The sequence below is a fragment of the Martes martes genome (assembly GCF_963455335.1).
Source record: "Martes martes genome assembly, chromosome: 9".
Classification (NCBI taxonomy): Eukaryota; Metazoa; Chordata; class Mammalia; order Carnivora; family Mustelidae; genus Martes; species Martes martes.
The window spans coordinates 52,414,934-52,427,301 of NC_137896.1; the positions used below are offsets into that span (position 1 = coordinate 52,414,934).

Here is a 12,368-nt window from a genome sequence, read left to right on the forward strand (position 1 = left end):
AATGCTCAAAGTTTGTTTAAAGGAATATAATTCTTAATCGTATGCTCTTTGGAGCATAAGCAAAGCTCACTGTATACATCACAGAGGAGGCTGGAACTTGTGAGGCGCCCAAAGAAAGGTTAAGTGAGGCTCCCCCTTCCAGGTGGAAGGTAGACGTCAGACACAGAAGGCATCATGATCCACACATCGCATAACAAAAGGCCAATCTATGTTCTCTCAAGTACCCGATACTCTAGGTCCCAACTGTCTAAAGACAGTAGTAAGGGAATGTGTAATGCCAATTCATAGACTAACTCAAAAACTCCAAAGAGACAGTGTCTAACAGAAAAAAAGTTTAGGCATAAAAATATGATATGCAGTTAAACATATTTAATAGAAATATTAAAATAATCAATACATTTTCCTCTTGCTGAAATCATGAAAGAATATCATTTTGTAATCAAAGTTAACTTTATCATGCAAAATGGTATTTTTGCTATTACATTCATAAGTAGAGACTATATTTCAAAATAAGTTTATACAGACTTCAAAAAGGTCTACACTTATAGTGAAATTTATTTAAATACTATCACAGTTACATTGTATGCTGCTGGTATATGCATAGTCACAGTTTACAAAGTAAAAAAACTAAACTTAAAGTCAGCTCTGAAATGGATGCATTTTCATTAATACATTCACTAGTTAGGTCTGTTCTAAAACTGGAGGAAAGACAGATATAGAAGATATTTTGTAAAGAACAAACTCAACATGTCAGCAGCAAATTTCAGTTAAATTAAACTGGAATCGAAACGAATGTTCTGAGTAAACAAAGTCAGTTCACCAGGTGAGAATGAAAATCAAAGTATAAATTGGAAGGCTTAAGGGAACTTTACAGAGCATACTGTGTGGTGATTTTTTAACAAATAAATATTAAAAATAGAATTCTCAAATTTATGATTTAAGAACACAATTCTGATCTTGTCAATAAAATATATTTAGAGGCATCAAAGGCAGGTAACACCACAAGACCTGTGAAAATGTGACACTGACCTCGAAGATGTGTTCCTGAAGTTCCTTGGGATGGAGAGCGTATGGAACGGCATGTCTGCTGAACCACGGGAAGCACCACTCTCCTATTAGATACAATGCTGCATGATGCAGTCGATGTTCTGATAAGTTTTTAATGGGGGAGATGGAAAGAATTCTCAAAACAGATTTATGGCTTAAAAGTAGATGAACCCTCTTAAGAGCCTGGAGAGACACCACAAAATCACCCCATGGTAATGAGCTGGTCCTGTGTTCATGTTTTGTGTCACACCAGCCAACACGAGGGCTTCTGACAACATAATGAGTTTTGAGATAATGTATTTTAGAGAAAAAAAAAAAACAAAAACCAATTCATTTTAAAGTTACTAAGTAAAATGTTAGTTTCATAATTAACTGTACATATTTGCTTTATAATCCCTTAATAAACATGTCAACATTATGCACAAAGCATTTTCCTTCATATTCTAATTACATTTCAACAATTTATAATAATAATCTATCTGCAAGTTTGCTCTTGCAATAAATAGTCTTGTAACATTATTTTCAAAACCTAAATTCCAGTTGGTACTGTACCAAAATTTAACTTCGAAATTCACAGTACTGCCCAGAAACAGGCGGGTCCTGAGGTTCCACAGAAGGAGGGAGGGGCGTCGTTCCTTGGTGTTCTCATCTGGCAGCACTCTTGGGAGGTCACAGAGTCAGAGGGCTGTGGACTGGTATCAACCCGTCAGGCTGCTGTACTTTAACTTCATACTTTTACTTCAAGCAGAGACTTTTTAAATACATCTGACAGACGTATGTACAATATATGTAGATGTGAACACATATACACACACTTTTGGACAAAAGAATGACAGCAATACATGTGAAACTTTCTTTTTTGCCACATGGATTCTATTTGGTTAATAAATAATGTTTTCCCATCAATCTACCGAAGTCCAGACCAACTATGCAGATAGGATGCCCATCCAGATGAACGGGAAGCATTTTCTTCCTCACCTTTGGGGAGTTTAAAAGAAAAAAAATGCATTAATCTTCTCAGAACATACTTTGATGTTACAAATCTGTTCTTGACTTTTCAGTATTTGCATTTCTCCATTAGACAATTCCAAAATAAAGACGCCAGCACAACTAAGAATTATTGATAATAAGGGGAATTTGTACATTCTTTTAATATGGAAGCCTTTACATAACTTAGAACCTAAACCCAATAGTTGTGTGGTAAACCTCAAAACTAAACCAAGAGAAACAAAAACAACTGGTTTTAATCACTCTGAAATCAGGTATATATTGAGGTATAATTTACTTATAGTACTTCATCCTCTTGAGGTGCAGCACCACCATGTCCACCATTTGCCTTTTCCAGAAAGTCATATAAATTGGGCCACATCATGTATCTTTTGAGTGTGGTTCCTTTCACTTAGCAGGAGGCATCTGAGAACTGTCCATGTTCCTGTGGGTATTGGTGGCTCATTCCTTTTTACAGCTGAGCAGGATTCTACCGTGTGGCTGCACCAGTTTGTTTTACTCATTTACCAGTGAAGGATATTTGCATTGTTTCTAGTTTTTCCCAATTTAAAATAAAGCTGCTCTAAACATTTATGTATGGGTTTTTAATTCTAAAAAATTTATTGAGAAATAATCTACATGAGATTCACCCTTTTAGTGGTTGGGTTTGTGGCCTCTTTAATAATGTGAGCTTGTAAGTGGAGAAGGTAGAGTCTGCTAATGAGACAGAAGTCACAATTAACCTAATCATGGAAGCGGCACCCTGTCACCTTTGCTGTATTTACTAGTTAGAAACAAATCACGAGGCCAGTCTAATGGCCACTCAAGGGGAGAGGGTTACATAAAGGCATGAATTTCTAGAGGGCATTGTAGTGGCAGAAGACTTTTTAAAAGTCAGTCTTTCCACAGAAAGCTGGAGGAAGTGACATTAAGGGATGGAAACCTGGGCACTGACTCTGCTTTCTCCCATTAGAGGAGGCAGTGGCCTTGCTCCCAAGAATTTCCTAAATGAAACCCTGCATTTCCTAAATGAAACGCAAAAACTGCTGTATGTTCATCTGGAATGAAGGGTGCTCTCTGAGTATAAGACTTGTGACACCACAAAAATTCAGGCATGTCCCAGATCTGGCAGGATTCTGCCCTATGCAGACAATGTTCCTGGCAGCTGTTCACGTCCTTAGGTATATGAGGACCACAGAAAGGCTGAGATTGGATGCATTTGCACCTGCCCTGAGTACCTATTCTTTTCCGATAAGGTTCTGAGTCCTCTGCAAACCAAATTAGACACTTAAAGTGAGTATGAGTGTGTTCTCTTCCTGTCAATCTGGAGATGACCAAAAAAAGCTTGATAAGTCTTTGCCTTTTTTCCTTTCTCTCTCTCTTTTTGTCCTTAATTGAGGTAAAATTGGCATATAACCTTGTATTAACTTCAGGTCTATTTCCTCTTTATTTACTTCTACAGAGTATTAGACTTTAGTAATTTTGTACAGTAAGTAACAACACATAGCTCTGTAAATTATAACCTAGTTGGGGAGCAAAAATGTAAAGAAGCAACTTTCAGCTCCTACTTGAGCAGCAAAGTTGAGATTCCAGTCTTACAAAGAGAAGCACTATATGACTGACTTATTTAGGGAGCGAACTCTGCTCACCTCAAGTTGTGTCTCAAGAAGAAAAGAAAAATGCAGTCTGTGCACAGTGGTGGGATCTAACATGCGGGAAGCAGGGGGAATTGACATGTGAACTACACACAAAGCAACAATTGACACTTGCCAGCAGTGTCTTCTTCACATTACTTGTTTTGAGACTAATGCAGTGCTCTGTGTTTTTTTTGCCTTATGTAGCAATGCCACAGGCAGCTCTGAGCAGCTCCTGACACTTGCCTGCAGTGTGAACTGGGTCCTTAAAAGGTGTTTATTACAGGAAGTTTGACATCACTTGTCAGAGTTAGATAATCTAGTTTATCCCCTAAGCTGATGTTTCTCAAAATTTGTGACCCAGACCCATAGAAAGACAAACATTTTATATCAGGAGTTGATACAGACAGATACCAACATCCACCCATATACCCATATACCCAGAGAATTTCATGAAACACTTCTTATCCCTACGAGATTCAATGTATTCTGATGTCTGTCTCATTCTCTCCATTAAAAAAAAAATATATTCTGGATGTGATTCACCAAATTAATTTCAACATCCATTAGTGGTTAGCAACCTGAATGAAAAATACTGGTATAAACTCTATACAAAATCAGAAAATATAAATACTGCTTCAAAGGAGATGAAGGAGGCAAGAGGTACTTGTGTTTTTTGCTCTTATGCTCCCATTTTTTTCAGTGCCAGGAAGAGCAGCCCTCTTTTTAGCCTCGTTTCTGCACCCCAGACATGTATGACATGGTCTGTTGTCCTGAAGGCCTTGGTAAAGAAATGTCCTTGGTCTGGCTGGTGAGGCTCAGGACTCTTATCTGCAGCATGGTGACAAGTCTCCTGTACATGACATTCCTTCTTGCACCTCAGACCTTTCACTTAGGTTTTCCTTTTACATGGAGTACGTTGCTGAGATTTCCAATGGAGGCAAATTCTTAAAGTTTCTATCAGAAAAGATCTCGAAAAATATTTCTTGAAGGCTGACAGTTATTTCTTACAGCGTGCTAAAGATTGTACTTCACCAATGCTGCTGAGAAGTCCCCTATGAGCCTATCACTCCTTTAAAGGTAAAGAGGCAATGCGTCTTCTTTTGAGACTTTTCTCTGTCCTTTTTGGGGGCAGTTTCACTTTTATGCAAAGAGGTAGACTTCCTTTCATTTATTCTACTTGAAATTGTATTGAGATTTTTCAAATGTGTGGATGGATGTCCTTCAGCGGCTCTGAGAAATTTTCATTCTCTTCAAATCCTGTCTCTACCTCATTCTTTCTCTCCTCTTCTTTTAGAACTTCAATTATTAAATATGTATTACTTGTCTTTAGTATATCCTCTATGTCTATGACCCACTCTTTCATCTTTTCTTCCATTGTTTTCTTTCTTCTGATGATTCCTTCTGACCTTTCAGTTCAATAACTCTTGCTTAAGCCATATCTCTATCTGCTGCCAGACCATAACACTTTTAACTCAATTTTTATAAGTTTTCTCATGTAATTAAGAGATAAGAAGTGAATTCTTTCAAAGGTACACTAGCTTAATAATGGCCAGAGCATCAGTATCACCTGGGAACTTGTTAAAAATGCAAACTCTTGGGTTCCACCCTAAATTTACTGAATCAGAAACTTGGGAGTGTGTGGCCAGCAATGTGAGTTTTAATCATCTCATCAGATGATTCTGACACCTGCTCCATCTTGAAAATCACTCTCCAGCGTTACTAGCGTAACCAGATTTTTAGGGAATAAAGGAATGTGTTAACACAAACATGGGGCACTTGGGTGGCTCAGCTGGTTAAGTGTCTGACTTCAGTGCAGGTCATGATCTCAGGGCCCTGGGACTGACTCCTGTGTCCAGCTCTGTGCTCAGCAGGGAGTCTGCTTGTCTCTTTCCCTCTGCCCCTCCTGATGCTTGTGCATTCTCTCTCTCTCTCAAATAAATAAAATCTTAAAAAAACAACCCCAAAACACCAACTTGATGAGATAAACCAGTCAAAAGCAGGACAACCAGACATTCTGGGCCTACTAATGTGATGTCTCAGAAAGTACACAGTACTTTCAATACACCTATGAGGGATTTTTATCTCCCACCCTCTCCAACTGCACCTGTATCTAAGCAGAGATCTGACTTCCTATTTACAGGCAACAATGGAAAAACTTACATGCTATCTCAAAGTGACAAATCCAGAACTGAGCTTCTAGTGGACAAATGACTAGTTTCTTCAACAAATAACTGACATATTATGAAAAGGAACATGGAACTGCTATAGATAACAAAAACAAAACAGAGCTTAAGGGACATCAACCAAATGCAATGTGTGAGCCCTATTAGGATGCTGCACAAAGACATCTGCAATAATAGGAACACCAAGCATAAACTGGGTGTAGATGGCAGAGGAGTCTGATAGACAGTGAAGAGTTTGCTGGGAAAATCATATGATATGTGGGATCTGCTTTAAAATCTCTAGCCCTGGGGCACCTTGGGTGGCTTAGTCAGTTAAGCATCGGCCTTCAGCTCAGGTCATGATCCCAGAGTCCTGGGACTGAGCCCCATATCGGGCTCCCTGCTCTGCAGGACGCCTGCTTCTCCCTCTCCTGCTGCCTGCTGCTCCTCCTGCTTGTGCTCTCTCTCTGTCAAATAAATAAATAAAATCTTAAAAAAAAAAATTCTCTAGCTCTGCTCTTCCCCTTTCAAAAGAAGTCTGATCATGAAAATTGTTAAAGATGATAGCTACAAAGGACACGACAGCATTCTGCCTGTATGCCTGAAAAGGTCACAAATAAAAACATTTTAAACTAACAAAAATGAAACCATGATCCTTAAGGTGTAGTCTGAAATCAGATAACTACAGCAGTTGTATGAGAATCATTTTAAAGGAGTTTATAAAATCACAGTGTTAAATTTATTTGCCACATAAATCTAAGCACCAAATACAGGACAGCTTTAAAACAGAGTCTGCCTTGAGAAATGGGACTGTGAGGTATGATATGGGCCAACTGTTGGGTCATATGACTCTGCTGCCTCTAGATTATTTGGCAGGGGGAAGGAGTAAGAGTAAGGTGGTGGTGGGGGTGGTGAGTAGGAAAGAATAAGCTAATACATGTTAATTATGATATAAAATAAAACCACTTTGATAGAATTCAATGCTAGAATTACATGTCTAACTTTCAAAGATCTAACTAAACACTGTATTGTACTTGTTGCATCTTAAAATTATATTATGTACTATAATTGCCCTGAAGTGTTAAAACGTTAGCTTTTCAAATCTAGTCACAGGTTACATATATGATAGAACTCACTCAAATGAACCAAATATTAAATGTTTTAAGTCACAATGTCACAAACAAGAATGTAAGCACACAGAATTTCAACCGTAAGTCCAACATTTAGTATAAGTTATCCAACAAGAGTTTTAATACTTTCCTTCACCAACCTTGAGCAACTGCAGCCAGTTTTCCCTTTTCTTCAGGGCTGAGCTGCAACATTGTGTCTATAACAGGAAGGAGTCTCTCTTTCTCACTACCTGGTTTCAGGAAAATAAACTGTAGCAAGACATTCTTCAAGTACTCCAGGTTAGCCACAGACTTTTCTCGTTCCTGATTTCTTTCCAATCTTCTTATTTCACTTTTGAGGAGCTGATGTTGGAGAAATGAGTTAAAAATGAGTTTTAGGAGCTTCAGGTTAAACATGGCAGACTGAACATATGCACTCTTCTTCTCTTCCCCCCGAAATGCCCCCCAAAATGACTATAAAGGAGTGATTAGGAGATAAGGAAAAAAATAGATGAGAAATATCAAGAAATTCCTACAAGATGGGAAGGAGATAAAGTGGAAGAGACTCAGCCCAGTGGCACACCAAGTACCACTGACAAGAAGACAGAATGGATCCCACAGAAACACCAAGAAGCTCCTGCCTCAAAGTATAGAGGAGCACAGGAAATGGGGCTGAAGACTGAGGACTGATGTCAAGTCTACATAGCCAACCTATCATGGTACCAACTACCATGATGCTCCCTTCACCTCCTATTCTCTACAGAAAGTAAACCAGTGGGCTCAGGGCTGTGGGATAAGACACACTGCAGAGGGCAAGCAGAGCTTGAAACCAGGGACTAAAGTAAACATCTACATCCACCACTAACCCCTTCCCTGCCCTGCTCACAGACTGCAGGTAGTTATGGTGTCTAACAGGAAGTTATATTTACCTGATGAACCACAGCTGTTTTGTTTACCAAAACAAAAGCCAAGTCTATGATAGAGTGAAAGTTCAGGAATGTAAGACAATCTAAAATACTACCAGAAAAATGGGGCAACAGATGATATGCAAAAGACAGTAGAATGCTAAAGTGTTTGAGGAAGATTTCTGGGTTGAAACAAAAATAGTGATATTTCATCATTTTAGGTTAGTTCAGAAAAGAGCCAACTCTGTTCTAAAACCTACAGTCATTTTAAAAAGTGACAATAATGTTTAAGAAATCATTCAAGAACGTAAATTTGTGGAAATACAACATTTGAATAGTCACTTAGTTCATTGGGCTAGTTAGCGATTTGTTAGATGTGATAATGTTTTGACTATGTAGGAAAATGTTATTTTATATAGATGCATACTAAAATACTTAGAGGTGGAATGTCACAATATACACCATTTTCTATGAAGAGCTGAGTAATTCAGCATTAAAAAATTAATTTAACAAGGATAGCTGAGGCCCTGCACAGAGGGAGGATAGTCTATTTGGAGAAGCATACAGAGGGCAGAACCATGTGCTTTCCAGACAGACATGAACTGGAATGTTGCTCCACCGTTTATCAGCTTCAATCATTCTCTTACCAGTGAGAATGAGGCTTAGATAAGATGATACATGTAAAGCCCAGGGCCTGGCTCACAAGAACTGCTCAGTTAAGTAGCAGGACTATGTTTGGAGAAGTGACTTAGCTGTGAGCCACGGCGGATTGTGTAACCCTCAACTGCTCTACTATCTACGTGTTGCCACACGTTTCTAGTGTCACCTTTAAGTCGGAAAGTTTCCTAAGCTACTTTACTATCTCCACCCACAATCTGTGATAAGTTTAGTGCCATAAACATCAGCTGAATGATCTGAATGAGAAGTGTCCCTGGTTTATCTTTAGAACATAAGGGCTCATATCCATTTAAGTTTTCCATAAGCATATGTGGAACAATGACTTATGAACCTACATCTAATCCATTTCTAAATCTATCATAGTTTCTTAGAAAAGATAGTAATTTAGTTAGTCCTTATATATCCAAAGCAATTTATATTTCTCAGTTTCAGGAATGTCACATCATAAAGAATGAAGATGTGATGGATGTGTCTCATCTGGAGATGAGTGGGGGTGGGGGGGTCAAGAAAACCAACCTGTTGCAGAGAGAATTTTCTGGGTGGCAGTACTGACCTTACCTTAATTTGCTCCATAAGGATTGCATTGGTTGCTTCTGTTTCCCGAAGCAGGCCGTTTAAGTGATCGGCACTTTTTGTGGTGGAGCTGAGCTTTTGAACCAATTCTTCTTTGGTAAATTCAGTATGCCATAGAGGAGGCTCTGCAAGATGTTGTTCCAGTCATTAAGTTTCAAAATCCGAGATTACAGATGAAGATTCTAAGTAAGAAATGTATCTAAGCACAGATATTTTACTCTACAGTATTACTCAGGCCCACTCTCTGTCATTCTTCTATTCAACATATCTCAGTGAAAGGTTACACGTCGCACATGACACAAATAAGGCAGAATCTCTGATGTAAAGTATATAATCTAATTGAATTCAAGCTCTACGAGTCCCAATTCTAGAATTTGTTTGCCCTGTGTTTCTAGACTATTCTGTTTCCCCACTCGCACTCCTCTATGTCCCAAGAGTTTATGTTGTTTTACTTATAAACAGGGGAGTAATAACATTTACCAATCATTTATATCATGGATGCTCATAAGAATATTATAGGAGGTGGGTAAGTATCATTATTCAAATTGTGTAGATGAGGGAAAAGGCTCAGAGTTGATAAGTAATCTGGCAAAAATCACAAAGTCAGATGTAATTCTGGAGTCTGCTGCCACTCTCTTGTGATGCCTCCATGTCATCATTACTAACCCTGCCTGGTGGGATTGCAGTTTCCATTCACACCAAGATTAGTGACCAAAGACATAAACAGTCTTTACTCTAGATCCTGAAGCTTCAGGAGAGAACAAAATTCCCCCTGAATTGTGAACATTCATGACAGGTAAAACTAACATATACAGAAGCTTTAGTATGTTTAATAAATTTAACAGAGGAATAAATAAAAGCTGTCAAATTCTTAGAAGAATGAGAGAATAGTTCATCTTACTTTCTGATACTACTATAGGACTTTCAACCATCCTATTCTGGCTCAAGCTTGGGGCAGAACTAGCATTTTATTTTAAAAAACTCAACTGTTATATTTTGCAGGAGAGTTTTCCATTTGGAGTGGAACACTGAAAGAAATTTTCTTAGAGTAGCTCAAAAAAGCACATAAAACTTAAGAGTTAGGATTTATTAGACAAGACAGTAGAGCTAAAGAGGAAAAACATACCCAGTTTAGTTTCAGGAGAATTAAGCAGCTGCTCTAAAGACTGTGTGTGAGTGCCGGAGGAAGATACAGACTCTGTGTCGGTTGTCTCCATTCCTTCTCCCTCCTCCCGGGTAATGGCATACATGTCCAGAAGGGGGAGATCTGTGCTTCTCCTTTCTCGAAGGTTCTTCAAAGGTTGGTGAGATGAAGCTGGGCCTATTGAATTTTTTTAAAAAAGTAAGTGTGAGATTGTTCAAAATCATGGATTCTGTATTCACAGAGATACGCAATGAAATTAAAATGATCATAGGAATGTCAAGTGGTATGACAGGGAATTTCAGTAACGAGAAGACCAATAAATGGTGCATAATTTCTAAGACTGCCCTAAAAACTTAGTTATTAACTTTAAATTGTTTAAGTAATTTCAACAGAAACTATAAATTATTTGCTACCACCTAGATAAACCCTATTATTAGATACCATAACAGGGAGGGCTATACAGTTGCAGAATACTGGCAGAAATTCTCAAACTAGACTGTTTTGGAGGATTAGGTATTTCAGATAGCTGCGTACTTTCTGACACAATATACTTGCTGAACAGATGTACTTGTTCATCACTACCTTACACCTTCATCTTTGCTGGGTCCCTCCATCGCCCCCTCACATCTTCAGTGTTCAACCAAGAAATGCCTAGCACCCAGGGCAGGGAACTAATCTATTTTACTCCCCCAGCCAGGCTTTCTTGTTTGCTGGCAGTGAACACTTGGATAGAACTCTAAGAATTATAAGGCACTTTCAAACACATTACTTGATTAATCCCAATAAACACGAAAGTCAGGGAAATTAAATGACTTTGCCCAAGGCATCATAGCAGGGTTAGGAAGCAAACTCTATGCCGTATCTTTTAACTTCCAATTTCATTTATTCTCCATTCCATGATGTTGCCTCATTTTTCTCAAACATTAGCCTCCAGCTGCCTTTGCTGAAGCACTTTCCAGGATTTCTGATATTGTGCCAACTGCTTATTCCACTGCTGATTCCTAGATCACAATCTCTCATGTGACTCGTTTCCCTGACTGATTACTTCCTTTGATGACTCTTGGCATAGGCTGAATTTTTTTCTTTTTTTAAAGATTTTATTTATTTATTTGACAGAGAGAGAAACAGCAAGAGCAGGAACATGAGCAGGGGGAGTGGGAGAAGAAAAGCAGGCTTCCTGCTGAGCAGGGAGCCCAATGAGGGGCTTGTTACCAGGACCCTGGGATTATGACCTGAGCTGAAGCCAGATGCCTAATGACTGAGCCACCCAGGCAGCAGAGGCTGAATTTCTTGAAGCTGGGTTCGCACCCTGATGAGTGACCCATTGCTGCCAGTGTCCTGGTGACATTTTCCAAGGTAAATGGTATTAAGTATAAAGTTGATACCTTAAAGATGATGTAGCCTCATCTCAGCTGGCACATTTCCATCTCTTCCAGGGAGGAGAATGGAAGATACCAGCTGCAGCTGAACTAAATCTCCAACTAAGGAGAAATTTTAAAGGGAAGAAGCTATACTGACCAATCAGTCCTATAAGTTCAGTGAGGCTTGGGTATTTCTAAGCCTTTCATTCTAATATTCCTAATTACAAAATAGATATATTTGATGACTAACAATGGAGAACACCAAACAGATTCAGTGAATACTGGAATTTGGACACACATCATGAGACTGCAGAGTATGTCTGAGTCAGAGAACAGGACATGGCATTACATGGAGGGGAACAGATACAGGAAAATCAGTACTGGAAGAGGTGATACAGGCTGCTCTAAGTATAATTAGGAAGGGTTCAAATGGTTCAAATATCTTCTCAGTAAGCAAAACCAAAATTCTTTAATCACAGAATTGGCACTGGTTGTCACCTAGTAAATTTTCTTTTTTCTTAGGGATTTGTGACGAACGTATTTAAGTGACATAACTGTGTGAGCAAAGGTGAATGACTGATGCTCTCATGCACACACACATACTTCTTGTGGTTGGTTCACTCTTAAGCTGGAAAAGCTGAGCTTCCACCTTGGACAGTTGCTGCTGTAAAGTTTCCATGGTCTTTCTATGCTCTTCCTGCAAATGGCGCACTTGATCACGGAAGCTGCTGCGAAGGACCTCGTTTTGGGATGTGAGTTGACTCA

General features: G+C 38.8%; 1 protein-coding gene across 1 annotated transcript; it reads right to left on the minus strand.

Moving 5' to 3' along the window:
* Positions 1-348: 348 nt before the first annotated feature.
* GCC2 (GRIP and coiled-coil domain containing 2) lies at positions 349-12,362 on the minus strand. Its single transcript, XM_080814682.1, has 5 exons — positions 12,207-12,362; positions 10,225-10,419; positions 9,084-9,223; positions 7,104-7,305; positions 349-2,025 (listed from the first exon to the last, which is right to left on the minus strand). Exons 1-5 carry the CDS (start codon positions 12,280-12,282, stop codon positions 1,955-1,957), a joined length of 684 nt encoding a protein of 227 aa, XP_080670808.1. The 5' UTR covers positions 12,283-12,362; the 3' UTR covers positions 349-1,954.
* Between the last annotated feature and the right edge of the window lie 6 nt (positions 12,363-12,368).